The sequence below is a fragment of the Mesoplodon bidens genome (assembly GCF_964165515.1).
Source record: "Mesoplodon bidens genome assembly, chromosome: 10".
NCBI classification, from domain to species: Eukaryota; Metazoa; Chordata; class Mammalia; order Artiodactyla; family Ziphiidae; genus Mesoplodon; species Mesoplodon bidens.
Window position 1 is genome coordinate 82,040,061 of NC_138172.1, and position 19,673 is coordinate 82,059,733.

General features: G+C 41.2%; 1 protein-coding gene across 1 annotated transcript; it reads left to right on the plus strand.

Annotated features, from left to right (window-relative positions):
• Positions 1–4,348: 4,348 nt before the first annotated feature.
• BTNL2 (butyrophilin like 2) lies at positions 4,349–16,684 on the plus strand (the record flags this gene model as incomplete). Its single annotated transcript, XM_081247400.1, has 8 exons — positions 4,349–4,427; positions 6,762–7,109; positions 8,796–9,077; positions 10,265–10,285; positions 13,429–13,776; positions 14,812–15,093; positions 15,792–15,890; positions 16,482–16,684. 8 exons carry the CDS (start codon positions 4,349–4,351, stop codon positions 16,682–16,684), a joined length of 1,662 nt encoding a protein of 553 aa, XP_081103526.1.
• Positions 16,685–19,673: the final 2,989 nt, after the last annotated feature.

The following is a 19,673-nucleotide window of genomic DNA, read 5'->3' on the forward strand; positions in this document are numbered from 1 at the left end:
GGGGAAGGGGGCTTCCCTGGTGGTGCAGTGGTTGAGAGTCCGCCTGCCGATGCAGGGGACACGGGTTCGTGCCCCAGTCCAGGAGGATCCCACATGCCGCGGAGCGGCTGGGCCCGTGAGCCATGGCCGCTGAGCCTGCGTGTCCGGAGCCTGTGCTCCGCAATGGGAGAAGCCACAACAGTGAGAGGCCCGCATACTGCAAAAAAAAAAAAAAAAAAAAAAAGAGGGGAAGGATATTTGGTATTCAGTCGTGCTTCCAACTCTAAGGCCCATACGCACTGTATTCTGGTGGAAACTTGGCAGTAGATGGAAATCCTTGACGTGTGGGTAGGTAGAGGGGATGCTGTAGACAGACAGACAGCCTGAGATGCTGTGTGAGGACCTGATGAGATGGCCCAGATGGGTGTCTGATGGGACCTGGCTTTCTGAGGAAGGGTGAGGAGTGTAAATGTCACGGTTTGGTCTGCAGCTCTAAAGAACTCATAACTAAACGCAGCCAAAGTTCACTCACCGTCTCAGTTTCACTTTCCAGAGGATTACAGCCAGGAGGTTAACATGCGATTCTGACTGGAATCTCATCTTCAGGGATCGGGCTCTTCCTTCAGTTTGGGTGAGATGGCTTAAATCCTCCTCCACCCAAAGCCCTGGGGGACTGGGGATGCCTCCACCCCATCTGGCTGTCCCTCAATTCTTGCTCCAGTCAGCACTTCAAGCTCTGACCTGTCTTTGGACATCTGCTCTGTTGATGCAGGGTACAGCTGAGATGCAGTGAGGAGAAGCCCCAGCAGCCCCAGGTTTCTCCCCCAAGCAAAGAGGGGGACACGTGAGTGGTTTGGAGACTCTCTGGTGGAGGACGGCTAGGGGAGGAAAGGGAAGTTGACTAAGATGATGAAGCAGGGCATAGAGACACCTGTCAGGGGCCCTCTGCCCCTTGTCGTCATATCACCTACTTGTATTTTTTTTTATTAATTAATTAATTAATTAATTAATCTTCACTGCGTTGGGTCTTCGTTGCTGCGCATGGGCTTTTCTCTAGTTGTGGCAAGCGGGGGCTACTCTTCGTTGCGGTGCACGGGCTTCTCATTGAGGTGGCTTCTCTTGTTGTGGAGCACAGGCTCTAGCCGCGCGGGCTTCAGTAGTTGCAGCACATGGGCTCAGTAGTTGTGGCTCACGGGCTCCAGAGTGCAGGCTTCAGTAGTTGTGGCACGTGGGCTCAGTAGTTGTGGCACATGGGCTCTAGAGCGCAGGCTTCAGTAGTTACAGCACGTGGGCTCAGTAGTTGTGGCTCAAGGGCTCTGGAGCTCAGGCTTCAGTAGTTGTGGCATGTGGGCTCAGTAGTTGTGGCGCATGGGCTTAGTTGCTCCGTGGTATGTGGGATCTTCCCGGACCAGGGCTCAAACCCATGTCCCCTGCATTGGCAGGTGGATTCTTAACCACTGCGCCACCAGGGAAGTCTCCCTATTTCTATTTTATACTCAACTCCATTTTACATTTTTCAAAGTGCTGCCATAGTGTATTCGAGCCTCACAATATTGCTGTGAAGCAGGCTGGGTGAGGAAAGGGCTCTAGATTAAACCTCAGAAAACCAGGATCACATGACTCCTTTGTCATGTCGGATGTTGTGCTTGTGCCTCTGAGCCTTGCTTCCTTGTCTGTCACATGGCGATGATACAGCTGGAAAGATTTTAGGAATGATTGTCTACTTCAGAGAGGAGAGAAAGGAGAGGTTCAAGGAAATAGAGTGAGATTCTCAAGGTCACGGATAAACACAAAGTCACCTTGGCTCCAAGAAATCTCATGTTACTTTGCTTTCTCTCTATAAAAATGGGGATCTATTGTTCAAGTGTATGTAGATAAATAAGCTTCAAACTTCGTGAACTGATTTAATTCATTATCACCAGTTAATTACTATGGTTACTTGGCATTTTGAGAATTTAACTTTTGAGGTTATTTACTGAAAAAAAATCCTCTAACAACCCATGACATGTAGAAACTTGTAATTTTCTTTGGCATGAATTTTAATAGAGCATGCATAGACCTTGAAATCTGGAATTGTTATTTACCCAATGCCTAAATACCACCACTTATCACCTCATTTTAACAGTTGCACTTTATCCAGAAAACTAAATGAAACATGGATTTTTGAGAATTTGATGAAACACATGCATATTATGTCATATCACTTGACAATATCAAAGTTTACCATATTTAATATCAGTGGCGGTTTCAGAAGATTCTTTGCTTACATTCAAGTCATAACATGGAGATGTCAAAAGCTTATGATTAAAATGTTTTGATTTAACGCTTACAATGTGAGTCCAGTTATTTATTTACAAAAAAAAGTGCCAAAGATTTTCAGCACGCTGATGGCCGATGGTCTATGGCAATGCTTCTCCTTGGCATTATTGACATTTTGGGCTGTGTAATTCTTTGCTGTAGGGGCTTTCCTGTGCATTGTAGGATGTTTAGCAACGTCCCTGGCTAATACCCATTGGGCGTCCCCTCCCCTGAGGTGTGACAACCAAACATGTCTGCAGACATTGGCCAAATGTCCTCCAAGGGCAAAACCATCTCCATCCCCAATGAGAACCCTGGTCAAAGGCATTTATTCATCCTGTTTATACTCTCTCACAAATCTCTTTCTGAGAATCACTGAAGGTTAAGATGCATTTTCACAATTTCTTCAAAAGCTTCAATGATTTGGACAGCTTTTTTTCTAAAGGGCATTTGTAGGTTTCCCCTCGGCTTTCACATGAAGAGCCTAAAGGAACACAAACCTATAAACTGGTTTGTAGCAAGTGTGAGTCCTTCTTATCTCACAGGAAAGGGCAGTGATGCTTAGCACGGTCTTTGTGGGTTTTCTTTGCTTTTACTTGGTGGAATAACATGTTTCTGCTTTTCACAGGAGGAGTCAAGGAGTCAAGAAGGCAATTTCCTTTCATCTGAGGGGACATGACTGATCTATTTCAAGTGGCAAACTAGTACTGTTCTGTGCTGTCTTCTAATGCTCAGTCTAATTTTCCATAAATATTTGAGCACTCTTTCAGGTATTGTGGCTTTGTGACTGGATTTGTATCACTTTTCCTAGAGATATTTTAGATGAAAGTATGCATCACTTTAGAAAGTAAATAGTCCTAATGGAGTAAAAATAATCTCCTGAACCACATGGTTCATCATCCCCATTTCAGATGACTGTTGTCCCCCCTCCCCAGCTCTATAAAATCGTATTGACATTAGTTTACCGGGAGAGAGAAGCAGTAACTTATCATTGCTCCTGTGCAGCTTCTTCTATTTGGTGCGAAGCAAGTTTTTCTTTCCATAAAACACTTGACACAGCAGATAGAATAAGTCTTAGATGTCTTTCACTCTGAATTTTTCATTTTCCAAAACTAAAGTTAGCATTCTAGTTTTTTTTTTTTTCCTGGTAGTTTTAAAACTTTTTAAAATCTGTGTAGAAGTTGTTGTGTTTTTTTTTTTTTTTGGTGGTACACGGGCCTCTCACTGCTGTGGCCTCTCCCGTTGCGGAGCACAGGCTCCGGATGCACAGGCTCAGCGGCCATGGCTCACGGGCCCAGCCGCTCCGCGGCATGTGGGATCTTCCCGGATCGGGACATGAACCCGTGTCCCCTGCATCGGCAGGCAGACTCTCAACCACTGCGCCACCAGGGAAGCCCTGTGTAGAAGTATTTTTATAATGCTGGTACAATGGGCATGTTGGGTTTGCCCATCTCTGCCAGTTGGGCTATTTTTTAAGATTCATTTCTATATGTCTTCTAAATGATACTGAAAGGTCGTTCAAGTCATTTCTTTGCCAGTCTTCTTCTGTATCACCATTTCCACTATTTTTTCCTTTCCTTTCCAAGGCATCCCCTGTCCCTGGGTCCTCCCGAGGCCCTAGTAATGGCTTCCTGGCTATAGCATGAGGATGCAGAGCCTTTCTGCTCTTCCCTTTACATCTTGGAGACCGTAGAGATGAAGGACTTTGCAGGAGGGACTGGAAGGAGGGCTCTGAAATTCTGCATGCTCAGAATAAATGGGTCTAAGGAGATTTTTTTTAATTATCTAAATATTATTGTCCCTTTAGCCCAGAAGGTATTTTCATTTAAATCAGAAATCTTCCCTCGGGGACCCCAAATAGTTTAAAGTACAACACAATAAGTAAGAGGTTGGAAATGACCGATAAATGCAGAGAAAGGGAACCGAGCCCATTTCATCATTTGATTGTGGAAGGTGTTGATGTTTATTTCTCGTTATGTCTACGTAACCACTGGAAACCACAGAAATGCTTGGTGTATTACAGCCTCATTTAGGTACAGTCATATTTTCTCTTGTGTTTGTTCCAGGGAAGATGGTGGATTTTCCAGGATACAGTCTGTCTGGTGTAGTTGCCTCCTTTTTCTTTGTACTGCTCAGCATGAAGCAGTCAGGTAGGATGCTCTTCTTCCCTTTACTGCATATTCGAGTATCTCAGAGGCCCATTCTGGGTGCAGAGTGGGGATTCAGGGGTCAAAGCACCTGTGTTATAAAAAGGGTTCCTCCACCTCCAGCTGTGTTACCTTTGGAAAGTTACTTGAATACCTTCTGCCTTAGTTTTCTCATCTTTATGATAAGAATAACAACCTACCTACATCTCATAGCTTAGCACAGCCTTTAAGATTAAAGCAGGCTATACATAGAAAACACTTGAATCAGTACCTGGAACACAGTAAGTTATCCGTTCTCCTGCTTCTATTTAGGGCAACACTTCTGGGGTGAGAAAAAAGTGGCTGCTTCTTACCATAAATTAAACAACATAAAAGTACTTGGAAATAAGAAACTAGAAGGAGACTTCTAAGAAATGGGCTTGGAAGTCTCAGTAGCTGAAATTTGTCGGTCAAAATATTGTACCTTGAAAAGGGGTTGTGAAAATTCAATGTCAGCTGGTAATATCAGAGCCCCAAGGAAAATGCAGGATTGCAAAGTGGGAAAAAACATTGGATAGGACACCAGAAGACACAGGCTCCAAACTGAGGCTGTCAGAAACTATATGATGTGATGAGGCTGCCCTCCCTGCTATGGGATGCACCTTCCTAACCTGTAAAAGAAGACACCCAGATGGTATGACTTCAGTTCTAGCTTTATATTCAGATTCCATCAACACAATGCAAGCAGATGTCTATCTATGTTCCATAGTGACCTTTTGAGCACCATCTACTTGATGCTGAGCAGCAAGTAAACGAGATGAAGTTCCTTCTTAGGAGTGTCGGATCTGCACAAAGTGCAAATGGCCCTGGAGCATTTTAGGATGAGAAAAAACATAATATACATGACATATGAAATTATTAAGCATAGGAACATACAGAATTATTAAACAGCTCTTCAATTTGCAGATAAAGAAGATGTCAAACATGACTTAAAATTTTATTGGAAGGCTTGAACTCTTTATACTAATCACTGCCTTTTTTTTTCTGTTTTTTTTTTTAACACGGAGTATAGTTGCTTTACAATGTTGTGTTAGTTTCTGCTGTACAACAAAGTGAATCAGCTGTACGTATACATATATCCCCTCCCTCTTGGACCTCCCTCCCCCCCCATCCCACCCGTCTAGGTCATCACAGAGCATGGAGCTGAGCTCACTGTGCTATACAGCAGGCTCTCACTAGTTATCTATTTTATACATGGTAGTATATATATGTCAATCCTAATCTCCCAGTTCGTCCCACACTATCCTTCCCCCCTGTGTCCACATGTCCATTCTCTACATCTGCGGCTCTATTCCTTCCCTGCAAATAGGTTCATCTGTACCATTTTTCTAGATTGCACATATATGCATTAATATACGATATTTGTTTTTCTCTTTCTGACTTACTTCACTAATCACTACCCTTAATCCACCACAAAATGTCCTTGCGAAAACTGCATTTTACGTAGCCCCAGTAACTGGAGTCTTGCCTGGTCCAGACAAAAACAAAATGAAACAAAACAAAGCAAAACAAACCCAGTTTGTTACATAGGACAGGACAAAAACAATTCTGAAAAGCTGAAAAATCTACTGAATAAATCTATTATCTAAATTTTAGGAAAAGTGATTACAATGTCAGTCACCAAAGTGAAATTACTAACTAGAAAATAAATCACTGTAAAATATAAAATAAATCACTAACTAATAAAGTTCCCAATTAAAAAATCAATTTACACATTAACTTATTTGAGAATAAAAGCAACCCAGAGATGGTGGTTTTAAAATCTTAAAGATGAAGAAATTGAGATTGCAAATCTCAAAATCTCATCGAGAATAATGGGTTTGCCCCCAAATCACACAGCTGGTAAGTAATAGATTTAGCACTCACACTAATTTTTTTTTTTTTTTTTGCGGTACGCGGGCCTCTCACTGTTGTGGTGTCTCCCATTGTGGAGCACAGGCTCCGGACACGCAGGCTCAGTGGCCATGGCTCACGGGCCTAGCCGCTCCACAGCATGTGGGATCTTCCCAGACCGGGGCACAAACCCGTGTCCCCTGCATCGGCAGGCGGACTCTCAACCACTGCGCCACCAGGGAAGTCCATCATACTAAAATTTTTGAACTGTGTGTTATTTTCGGTACACAAGATTGTCTCTGTACAACCAAACATGCAAATCATAATGCTGGGTTTCTCTAAAACATTGCAAATAAAACTTTCCCTCCTCCAGGTGCCTCCATTTTCATAGAGTAGACAACCCAAAGCAATCATATTGATCCTCCAGTTGGCATTTCCCGGTTTCTCTTTGTCACTCTTTTGTAGATGACTTTAGAGTGATTGGTTCTGCCCATCCTACCCCGGTCATGGTCGGGGAAGATGCCCTACTAACCTGTCAGCTCCTCCCCAAGAGGACCACGATGCACATGGAGGTGAGGTGGTACCACTTAGAGCTCAGCACACCTGTGTTTTTGTATCGGGATGGAGCTGAGGTGACGGAGATGCAGATGGAGGAGTACAGAGGCCGGGTAGAGTGGATAGAGGACAACGTTACTGAGGGAAGTGTGGCTCTGAAGATACACAACATCCGGCCATCTGATCATGGGCAGTACTGGTGCCGTTTCCAAGAGGGAAACTACTGTGGAGAAACAAGCTTGCTGCTCAACGTAGCAGGTGAGTATCTCAGAAAAGACATAGGGTCTCAGAAGAAGTATATTAATTTGTGTTAAGCTTGGTTCCAATTGAAGAATTCCCTTCGAATCATCAAGGCAGTCGCTCCTGTCCAGTCCTCTATCCTGATTCATTTGGAGGCAGGTGGTTCTGAAATCTTTAAAGTGAACTCACAAACAATTCCCCCAAATTTAACTTACACAGTTTTGACTGTTCTTGAGGATTATTTAACATTGATGACATGTAGTCACTAGCAGTTTTGCTGAGGCAAGAATTTGTGCCATATAGGCTAGTGCGCAAGGGCAAGTCAATTGCTGGGTGAGTGACCCTAGCGGACTGCCCCGCATCCATGTTCTCTACTCAGCCTCAAGTACATAGTCACTGAGATGTGAACACATTGTTTCTTTGTGTAACGCCGCCTCAAGTTAGAAAGCTAGTGATGAGACTAAGACGTTAAGAACATGGTGCTTTTATGGAGATTACTATATACTCGTGTTCAGTGAATTGGGGGTTCACAGATGTTTTGGGGACATACCCATTGTGAGTGACAAGGGTCTGCATGATATTTTTGTGTTAGCAAAGTAGGACAGAGTCAGAAGAAGGGAACGGCTGAAGAGAGGATGTCTCTGTGGAGAAACAAATACCTGAAAAGTAAACTGTCGTATGGTTCCCTGGCAGGAATAACTCCTCCATGTGCTAAAGAGAAAATCAGGCAAATCCATTTGCCTTATCAGGGAAATAGTTCTCTGGAGATGTTAACATCTCTGGCTGATGTGACCTCTTTCTGTTCCCTAACACATTTTGTCTCAACACCTATGTATGATTATTAATGTTATTATGTTCAAGTTGATTCAAGATGGATGAAAGAATCCACATACTTCTGAGATGTGGAGTGGAGAGGGTACGTACTAAGGCATTTCACTATCAGGGACATTTGAAAAGAAACCATGCATTTTCTAAGGCTCTAGGTGAAGAAAATGGGTCTCTGTCCCGAGCAAGTGATAGAGACAGAACTACCATCTATGGAAAATAGAATCCTCTTCGTTTGGGTTTGAGAGTTGTGTTGAATAGAGAAAGAATTTCATGATTATATAAAACTGGGATGTCTTGAAAACATTTTCCCATGGAATGGAGTATTTAGATACAGAAACTCAACATGAAGCTTCCCATTTTACATGACCCAGATTATCTATTTGCACCCCAAGTTCACAACCACCAACAAAAGAAATGAGAAGAATATTCTCCCTGGAAATTATGTCTCACTTTATATTAAATATTCTATTTAATTGGAGTCAAGATATTATCCAACAAATCAAAGTGCCTGACACAATTATATTAAGATGAAAAAGGCAGAGTCTGTGGCATGAGGGAGTTCATGAGTAAATTTTAACACATCTTAGTTTGCCGTGCTAGAGACAAGCAAAATATTATTATGTCCCTTTCTCTTATTTTCCTGTCTGGGTCTGAATAAAAATACTGCTCATATGCTAAAATTTAAGGATCCAGACTGGGGTATAAATAAAGTGTATGTGAACTCCAGTTTGAATGGGAAGAGGACTTTGGGTCACCTTTTGCTCCCCAGAACCTTGAACTTCTGCTCTCTCCCTATGCAATGTCATTGGACTCCCAGCCTCTGTGATTTGTGCCTCCATGGGCTTCGGGACTCAGGGCTGTGTCCTTCCACCACAGGTCTGGGGTCTGACCCTTACATCCACATGGACGGATCTGTGGAAAGTGGACTCCAGCTTGTGTGCACTGCAAAAGGCTGGTTCCCAGAACCTCAGATTTCTTGGCAAGACATCACGGGAGAAAAGTTGCTGACTATCTCTAAGCATAGCATCCAAGATGAAGATGGTTTGTTCTATGTAGAAAGCACGCTTGTGGTCAGGAATGTCTCTACAAAGATTGTGTCCTGCTTTATCCACAGCCCCACACTCACGGAGGAGAGGGGGTCAGACATCTCCATCCCAGGTCAGTGCTCTGCCTCTAGGACCAAGATGCTCTGATTAGCAGGAAAGTTTGCAGGGACTGTTCCATAGCACCTAATATTTTTTAATCAAGAAGAATATCTAATATTTTTTAATATGCATTAAAAACTATAAAACATTTATGGCTGGAAATATATACACTATGTAGCTATTGTTAATGGAATTCCAGTTTCTTTCAGATTCTGCCTTTTCTTCTTTCTTTATTAATTTTCTTTACTCACAAGTATGTGTTACATTGTAAAGGAAATACAACTATATTCTTTCAACTGAAATGTTTTCTTGTGCTGTATTTGTGCCAGTTACTTCTAGGAGCTTATCATCTGAAGATAATCGAGATAGAGACAGCTGCTTACATAGCAGCATCTTTATTATAGCCTCATTTATAAATAGCAACAAAAACAACAGCCAAAAACCCAATACAGCAGTGGAGTGTTAAGTGTCTTATGTTACTTATAGCATTGATGAAAAATGGTATTTTCAAATAATTTTAATGGTTGAAAATATCCCCCTGATGGACTACTTAAATGATAAAGATTACATCTATCTATCTATCTATCTATCACCTATCTATCTATAAATAGATATTTCCAATCACGGAAAGATTATTGGCTTTAAATAACTTAAAATTTCACTAAGACTTTTGGGACACCCTCTACATTTAGATATAAAGAAATAAGTACATAGTTATTCATATAAATGGATACAGGAAAAAAAGTTAAAATAAATGTTATATGTTAATGTTAAAAGGAACAATACACATATATACATAATTGCAAAACATATGCATATATATTTATATATCTCTCAGTTTGTAATTATGGGTGATAATTGTCTATGTCCATATGTTTTTATACTTTTCATGCATTTATAAAATGAATATTATTATTTTTATGAAATAGTTAAATATCGATATGTTAAATATAAGCAGAAACAAGCAGAATCATGGGGTGGTAGAACTGAGAGCATTTTTGTTGTGCAGAAAAAGGGAAAAACAGCTGGACCACCAGGAGGTGGATGGGGAAAAATCATTATTTTTCTACATTTTATTTCTTTCTTATGAATCAAGTGTTTCCATAAAATGTAGAACTTTGGGGGGATTTTTTGGGAAATATTTTCTCTCCTTTCCCTTAGACCAAATTCCTTGATATGTTATTTTCATTCTTTTTCCAGAAAAACTCCAGACAGAGCTGGGTAAGTAGAGGTGGTGGCTCTCACGAGTATACATGAGCCTCTGCCCTCCCCAGGGGAGGGTGGTGCTCCTTGGACAAAGCGTGCACAGAGAAGGTGACACCTCGTGATCCAGATGAGAAACTGAGGCATGACCTTCCCAAGTCTCACATTTAGTACTTGAGGGACCAGCAAAGTGCAGCTTCCTGCAGGCACCTTTGCACCTCATAACCTGCTACTTTCAGTGTTCATGGGACCCCAGTGAGCCTCAGATGGATGCCTAAAATGGGTGCAGACCTAAGCTCTGTCCTTCTGGGTGGGAGGAAAGGGAGTGTGTAGGGCAAGGCAAAGGACAGCTGGCCCAGCTCTGGAGGCCCTAGTGTGAGTTTCCAGTGCGAGGAAGCAGTGTCATCATGATAACTGGCAGTCCTCACCCACCCCCTGCAACCTCTGGCCCTGCTACGGTTTCTGCACCTGCTCTTCACCCCAGTAGGCCTGACCTCATCACTGTCGGGAGGGAGCTGTGACTTTCTTAGATGCAGCCTGGGACCCTGTGCTTGGGGTGATAATTTTCCTTTTTTTTTTCTTTACTTAATAGTTGGACTGCAGGTATGATTTTACTGTACCTAAGATAAGTGGTTTAAACAGTAACCAACTGATTTTTGAACCTCTTTCAGTTTCTCCTTTGTTGCCTTATCATCTTCCTCCCGTTCCTCATTTCTGCGACCTCTTCTCCCAGCCCATGACAACCAACCTGCCCCCTACCTGCTCGTTTTCTCCTTCCATCAGTACTCTGCTCTCCCTCAAGTCACCTGTTACAGGAATATGTGCTTATGTGGGTGCGTGCCTGTGCGCATATTAGGTGAGTTTAAGCACACTTTTCAGCCCGTGTAGGAGTTTTTGAGGAAAATTACGGTGGTGAACACACCCCAAACTCTGTCAGAGTCTAGTGTGACACTTTGGACCCCTTTGGACCATAAAGATAAAGGAAAGGGCCTTGGGACGGTCAAAGGTAACTCCACAGTTTGAAGAGAGTGCACATCTGCGAGCCTTACCTTCCAAGTCGGATACCCTCCCACACAGGTGACATCTGCTTGTGATAGGACAGAAACCTTGGCTGGCAGAGCTTGTTAGTTACAGCTCAGAAAGCCAAGCCAGTGTTTGGGCAGGTTGACCCACGTCTCTGTCCCTTAAGAAAAATTTAAGTAAAGGCTCATTTCTCTAAGTTATCTGAACCAAATTGACATGCCCATTGGACACCTAGCACACAAAATACAATCTGATGTCCTGTTGTTTCTAAGTTGTGCACACCTTCTGGACCCACATTGAAACAATATGAAAAGACAAAGCTTCCCTGGGTTCCCTGTCAGGAGGAGGGCTGTGCCCTCAGGAGCTTTGAGGGTGAGCTGTTAACAGATAGTAGAGTAGGAGATTCAAAGTTACCTCCGTGTTTTTAGAGCTTGTGAATTAGAGCTCAGAGGCTGCTGGTGAACCGAGATTTCCTTAGAAGTCCTGAGACTGAAATCCTAGTTCCCTTCTCTGGCAAATACTGTTGTTGGTTGTACAGATAATGAGTAAGTTTTTGAAATGGTAATAACGTGCCTGGGACGATGCTAAGTGCTTTTCAGGAATTACTTTCTTTTCTTACAATAATTTAAAGGTGAATAGATTTATCATCATTTTACAGTTGGGAAACAGTCAATTTTAGCTCTTAATTACCAATCTCTGGAAGAGTAATTCAGTTTGAGAGTTGATTTGTACCACAAGTCATGGACAGGAGAAAAAAAACTCATGTGGATAACAGAGATGAGGAAACAGTCTGCTTTATTACTATAAGATACATGGATGGAGAAATAGCAGCAAACTAACTACTAGTTCTTTTTTTTTTTCTTCTGACTCCTACTTTTGTCTTAATATTTAAACAGATACATATGAAGTAGAGATAATATGTTTTAAGTAAAATTGCAGAACAAAGCAAACAACATGCTGGATATAACTGGGAGTCAAATTTTAGCAAGAATAGAATGAAATAATCTGAAAATTAAAATTATGTTGGCAACGAGTTTCCTCTCTAGAGAAGTACCTAGAAGATTTTGGCTAAATACATAATGAGGACATTTTGCCTTTGACCATTGACTCCCCGTCCAGACAGTTTACAAATTTATGCTTGTATTTCTTTATAAATGATCATTACACTTCAGCATTAGAATGGTAAAAACATTCTACCATTTGATGGAAAAGGATGACTCTAAATATAGTATAGAGCATAATCAACATGGCCAGGACCTGATGAGAACTGAAAGGTGGATCCAGGAAAAGCCAGGAAAGCCCTCAGAGAAAATCTTCATTCTTTATAATGGGGGAATTAGACTCGTTTTTATGTATTCATTCTTGCTCTGTGCTTCGTATTTTGCCAATCTCCCCAATTCTTGATCTTATAACATTTCTCAAGATCATCTGAGAACATTGACTGGTGTGTATTTAGAGCCCCACATATGTGGGAGCTTGGGGAACTGAAATACGGCGGCCGGATCTGACTTATAAGGTATTATGAAACAAACTAGGGAAGGTTTCTTCACATTTCATTACTAAAAAGCCACCTGATTCAGTTTTGTTCCCTCCCCATTATCAAGGGCTAGAGTGGGATTGGCTCCAGTGACCTCAAGTCTTATAATCTTAGGTCTCCACTCACACCGCATGGTCATCAAACTCTTTATATGGATTATTTTGTTTAACTCCAGTAAAAACTTATGATTTTGATAGTGATATATTTGTCTCATGGTATAAGAAGCTGAGACATACACAGATTAAGAAGTAGTTTAAGGTTGTGCAAATTTAAAATGATAAAATTTTAATTTGATTTTAATTGCAAAATTATTTTCTTATTGGGCTGTAAACTGAATAAGATTATAGGTAGGGGCTGCAGGTGTGGGTTCAGTTAGTGATAATTTTCAGACAGATACACATCATGGGATGGTTCTGCCTTGAATAGGGACAACCTCTATCCTGATTCCACCAAACCTCTACCTCTCCAAGGGATGACTTTGAACCTCAGGGCTCCCCTGGGATGTCCCTGGGTTCTAAACCCTACTCAAGATGTTCTTACTGATGACACTATTTGCTCCAGTTTGAATCTTTTATTGCGTTTTGTCTGCTGTATTTAACAGCTTCCTTAAAAGTGATTGGACCTTCCCGGCCCATCCTTGTCAGAGTGGGAGAAGACATACAATTAACCTGTTCCCTGTCCCCAAAGACTGATGCACATAGCATGGAGGTGAGGTGGGTGCGATCGCACCGTTATCCTGCTGTTTATGTCTATATGGATGGGGACCATGTGGCTGGAGAGCAGATGGCCGAGTATCGAGGGAGGACTGCATTGGTGAGTGATGCTATCAATGAGGGGAGGCTGACCCTGCGGATAAACAATGCCAGGACTTCAGATGATGGGAAGTACCAGTGCCTTTTTGAAAAAGATGGTGTCTACCAGGAGGCTGATTTGGAGCTGAAGATCATAGGTAAGGATTCTAGATAGATGTTTTGAAATCAACATCTGTTCCCACTGCTTTAACTTGCTAGTTCATGGAAAATTTCTCTGGCACCTGAAATTTTCTTAATGTCCATTCACTCACCAAATTTATAGTAAACTCTCCCCTGTGCAGGAGCTGTAATAAATACATAAAGTCCACAAACCCTAAAGGACCAGATTTGATTCCTTGTGTGTAAATTTGTATCCTTCCCAGGATCTCCATAAAAGTGACCATACACCTAGTCGAATGTGAGATTCTTACTCCATAAGTACACAGGACTCATTATTTCAGTGTGTTTTTAAAATTCTGGGAAATATGTAGTTATTAGGAAGCATGATGATTTGAAGGCTAAACTAGATCCACCATATAAGCAAAAATCATAAATATTGACAGTATTGGCAGGACGGAGGAGGAAAGACAAAATCAATCCCTGCATCATGATTTCCCACTGCCTATGTTTGTGGGTGAGAATTGATTTTCCAAGGTTAGCAAATGCCATTGAGGACGTTGCCTAAATTGTGGAAAATCTACTTGTTTCTCCCATTGATGGTGTATTCAAATTAATAAATATGTTTAGAAAACATCCATGAGAGCACATGTTAAAAGTTTTAATGAACTTCATCATTTTCTGCCATTGGACACATGTATTTATAAGATTTTGTTCTTTGAGGATATTCTCTGTCTTTTTTTTTTTTTTTTCTGGCCATGTGACTCATGACCTACCTGGTCAAAGTTATTTTGTTTCAGGTATAGAAGAAAAAAAAATTGGATTTGAAATGTATTGTATCCCTTAATCTGTCCCAGAATGATTTTAGGAATACAAAGCATAAAAATAAAAATTTGCAAACAAAAGGAGACAAGTAAAGGCTCCAGCTAGTCTCGTTCCTGAGTGGAGTATAATTCTCCCCTAAGCTTTGCTTTTTCACCAAGCCTCTGAACCCTTCTCTTCCCCCTCTGTGCAATCACTGACTGTGTAACCACTTGTAGAGACTCTAAGTTGCCTTCCTTGATCTCTATTCCCAGGTTTGGGTTCTTCCCCTCGGATCTCCATGGAGGCACTGAAGGATGGAGAAACAAAGCTGAAGTGCACTTCAGAAGGGTGGTTCCCACAGCCCCATGTGCAATGGAGGGACATGGAAGGAAAGACAATACCGTCAGTTTCCCAGGACCTGACTCAAGGCAGCCAGGGCCTGTTCCATGTGGAGGCGTTTCTACTGGTCACAAACAGCTCTGTTGTGAATGTGACCTGCTCCATCAGCAGCCCCCTTCTTGGTGAGGAGAAAATGACAACGTTTTCTCCTTCAGGTTAGTGATTCCATGTGCTCCTCTCAGCTTTGGGATATAAATATGAAGACCAACCCAAACTGACTCATTTTATTGCTTATCTATTTTTTGTTTTTTATGTTTTCTTTCTGACGAAGTCTCTTGCTCTCTCTTGCAAAGCTGGTCTTCAGGACACCTAGAGATTCTACTCTTTAGAGTTTCTTCCTGAAATTCCCAACTAAAGCCCTAAGGTTATATGGTTACATTGTTATCTCCTGAGTTCCAAGAATTGACTCTATCATCACTATATCTATAATCTCTTTTCTTCTAATGTGAAAACAATGACATCATTTTTCCCCCTCATGATGGGTTTTCTTCTGGATTAGAAATTAATTTTCCTTAACGCCATCTTCATGGCTGTGGACTCAGTAAATTTATCCTCTTGCTGCCCTCATTATTCCAGTGATTGTGGTGGTATAATTGGAAAAGAGAAGGGGGAGAACTGTGTGTGTGTGTGTCTGTGTGTCTGTGTGTGTTTCTGAGAGGAGCAAACAAGAAAGCTAGCATAAACCCCCAGCCTCTCCTCAGCCTCTGCAGAGCAGGGAGAAGCAGACCCACTTTCTTCTTGACAGGACTAATTCTCACCTTCTTCTCCAGTCTAGGAGCTCTCAGATGAAAAGAACGATCTTGAAATTTACCTAGTTTCATGATTTAATGTGATTCTGGGGTTTCCATTTTAGAGCCTGGGATGACTTTTTCATGGAAGATACTGCTTATTTTGGGATTGCTTCCTCTTATTGGGGCTGTAGGCTTGATCTGGAGGAAGAGCTGTAGAAAAGGTAAGTTAGGAAAACAGAAACAGCGTGGAGCACACTTTGTGATGGGAACCTTACTGAACACTTTCCCTAACTTCCCTTTTCAGCAGGCACTGAAGCACAGAGACATTCAGTGGATAGTCAATAATTGATGAAACATGAGAGTTCATGGCTTACATTCATGTAATTGAGGATCAGTGCTGAAAGAGATCAGTTTACAGTGATAATAGAAGCAAAAGGATTAAAAGACAATAATTTAATCTCCCAGTGCACATTCCCAAGTGATCTAGTTAAGGGAGAGGAAGAAAAAAAGTGGCAAAGCCATCCTCACTTTGAAGTTGAGAGCTGAGACTTAACTGGGATTCTGTTGGCATGAACATTTCACTAAGATCATTACAAATATGGTGACTTGCTTATTGGCTGTTCCTGCTCTGCCAGTGAAGGACTTCTCATGTATTGATAGGCTGTTTTGTGTGCCCTAGAAAGTTCTTCCACTTAAAATTTCTTAAGTCATTGTAACTTTTGTTTTCCTGTTTGGATGTTAATATCATGAAATTGATATTTTAAAATACGCCTGTATTGATTATTATCAGAATGGATTTTCTTTCTCTGCAGTGAATGAGACATTGGATCCAAATACAGCTCACTCAGAACTGATCCTTTCTGAGGGAAATGAGCGTGTAGCCCACAGACGGTCACGCAGCCAGACTTCCTACAGTGATCTGACGGCCTCTTCACTGCGATGGGCCAGGAGGGGCTCACCTCAGGAAGGTGGTTACAAGAAGCGGAGGTTAGGGACAGGACAGTATGGGTCCTGAGTGTTGCCAAGGACGGTGTCGTGAAGGAGTCATCTTTGTGTAAACTGAGAATGGGTTCAGGCAGTGAGTTGCTATGGAAATGAGTACTGGCCCATTTCCTCTCCTCTAAGCCTCCGCTCCCTGAAGATGTCTCTGGGACAGGTTAGAATCTCTCTGGACTACACTTCTGGATGTCTCTCCTTCTATAACATGAACAAGTGCCTTATTTATACCTCCCCCCCAATTTTCTCCTCTGAAATTCTGCACCCCCCTTCATTCTTTGGTCCCCTACTGTAGGTTCTCCTGACATTTCCCTTGCACCTAAGAGAGCCCCAGCGACACCTCCAAGGAAAACAATAACCCTGGATTCTGGAAACCAGAATCTAAGTCCCAGCTCCTTTCTCCCTTCACCAACCGCTTGAAGGGGCCTCACATGATCACCCATTTACCTAATCAAGAGGCTTTAACTTTACTCTGGCTTCAAATCTGACCTGGAGACTGATCCCTTCTGTGACCTATCATATCCCAAGTTCTCTGATATCCTGCCTACGGATCACAATCTGATATCTGGTGATAAAAGACCCTTAGAAAATCCAATGGGAAATGCAATTTAGCCTAGAGGAGAAAGTGCAAGGAATTATCAAATATTTGATCGGTTTCTCTAGGAAGGTGACAATTAATTATCCAAGTGGGGCTGAGAAAACAAAAAATACGGTTAAAATGAGGTAAAGAAAATACAGCTGAATATAAGGAGAAAAATCTGATCACTAAGACATAATCTTTTTTTTAAACATCTTTATTGGAGTATAACTGCTTTACAATGGTGTGTTAGTTTCTGCTTTATAACAAAGTGAATCAGCTATACATATACATATATCCCCATATCTCCTCCCTCTTGTGTCTCCCTCCCACCCTCCCTATCCCACCCCTCTAGGTGTGCACAAAGCACCGAGCTGATTTCCTGTGCTCTGCAGCTGCTTCCCACTAGCTATTTTACATTTGGTAGTGTATATATGTCATTGCCACGCTCTCACTTTGTCCCAGCTTACCCTTCCCCCTCCCCGTGTCCTCAAGTCCGTTCTCTACGGCTGCATCTTTATTCCTGTCCTGTCTCTAGGTTCATCAGCACCATTTTATATTTTTTTAGATTCCATATATATGTGCTAACAAACAGTATTTGTTTTTCTCTTCCTGACTTACTTCACTCTGTAGGATAGACTACTTCACTCTGTAGGACAGACTCTAGGTCCATCCCCCTGGCTACAAATAACTCAATTTCATTTCTTTTTATGGCTGAGTAATATTTCATTGTATATGTGCCACATCTTCTTTATCCATTCATCTGTCGATGGACACTTAGGTTGCTTCCATGTCCTTACTATTGTAAATAGAGCTGCAGTGAACATTGTGGTACATGTGTCTTTTTGAATTATGGTTTTCTCAGGGTATATGCCCAGTAGTGGGATTGCTGGATCGTATGGTAGTTCTATTTTTAGTTTTTTAAGGAACCTCCATACTGTTCTCCATAGTGGCTGTATCAATTTACATTCCCACAAACAGTGCAAGAGGGTTCCCTTTTCTCCACACCCTCTCCAGCGTTTGTTGTTTGTAGATTTTCTGATGATGCCCATTCTAACTGGTGTGAGGTGATACCTCATTGTAGTTTTTTTTTTATTAGTTTCTGCTTCATAACAAAGTGAATCAGTCATACATATACATCTGTTCCCACATCCCTTCCCTCTTGCGTCTCCCTCCCTCCCACCCTCCCTATCCTACCCCTCCAGGCGGTCACAAAGCACCGAGCTGATCTCCCTGTGCTATGCGGCTGCTTCCCACCATCTATCTACCTTACGTTTGGTACTGTATATATGTCCATGCCTCTCTTTCGCTTTGTAAGACATAATCTTGAAAATCACATGAAGTGTGTAATTCCTGCACCAGACTTTTTCAGGAAGTTAATTAAGAATGTGGAGTAAGGAAATTTTTCAGAAATTTTAGTCCAAGAGAAAAATGTGTTATGTGTGATGTATATGAAAATATCATTTTCTGTTTTAGAGTGAAAAATGCACACCGTTTAAAATTAACAGTTATAGAATAAACATAAGTAATAAATGCAACACAGGTAATAAAGTGCAATGGAAACAAAAATATTTTAAAGTCACAATGAATTAAAGAGAGAAGCCACATATAGGAGAAGAAAGAAAGTGAAGAAATAAAGATTTGGAAAAAGTCTTAAAATCTTCTGAAGTGAGAATGATGAATACCTGCAAATGACAGGCTGCTGCTTTCTAGGAAGGCAGACATCACGGTTTTAGCTCTCCTTTGAGGATTATTCATCTGCGGCATTCTGGAGTTTTCTCTTTTGGGTCATGATATGTTTTCTCTATTTTTAAACTCATAAATTTATGTCTGAAGCTATGTAGTGTAATACTGTAGTATGTAATATTATTATTTCACAAGTATTTTCACATTTATTTAGTTTTTAAATTTTTCCAGTAGTGGTAAAATACACATAAAATTCATCATTTTAGTCATTTTAAAGTGTCCAATTCTTATTGTTGTTTTAACTTAAAGGGAACCAAAAATCATGAACAGTTTTTGGGCCTTTTTAGACTCTGATTTTACAGTTTCTTGAAGAGAGAAATCTCAATGGCAGAATGAAAAATGGGAAAGATGTTATTACTAAGATGAGAAAGATATATAATTACTGAAATGATGTCTCAAATCTGAGTTCAATCAAAATTAGGAAGGAATGTAATCAAAGTGTATTTAATTTTCATATCCATTAGAATTTTATTTAAAGAAAAAAAATAAACTGTCCAATTCTGTGGTATTTTTACCTTCACAATATGTGCAACCTTCATCAGTATCCAGCTCCAGAATATTTTGATTACTCTAAAAGGAAACTCCATAACCATTAAGCAGTTACACCCATTTTTCCCTCCCTCCAGCCCCTAATATACTTTGTTTCTGTGAATTTGCCTATACTTGGTATTTCATATAAATGGAA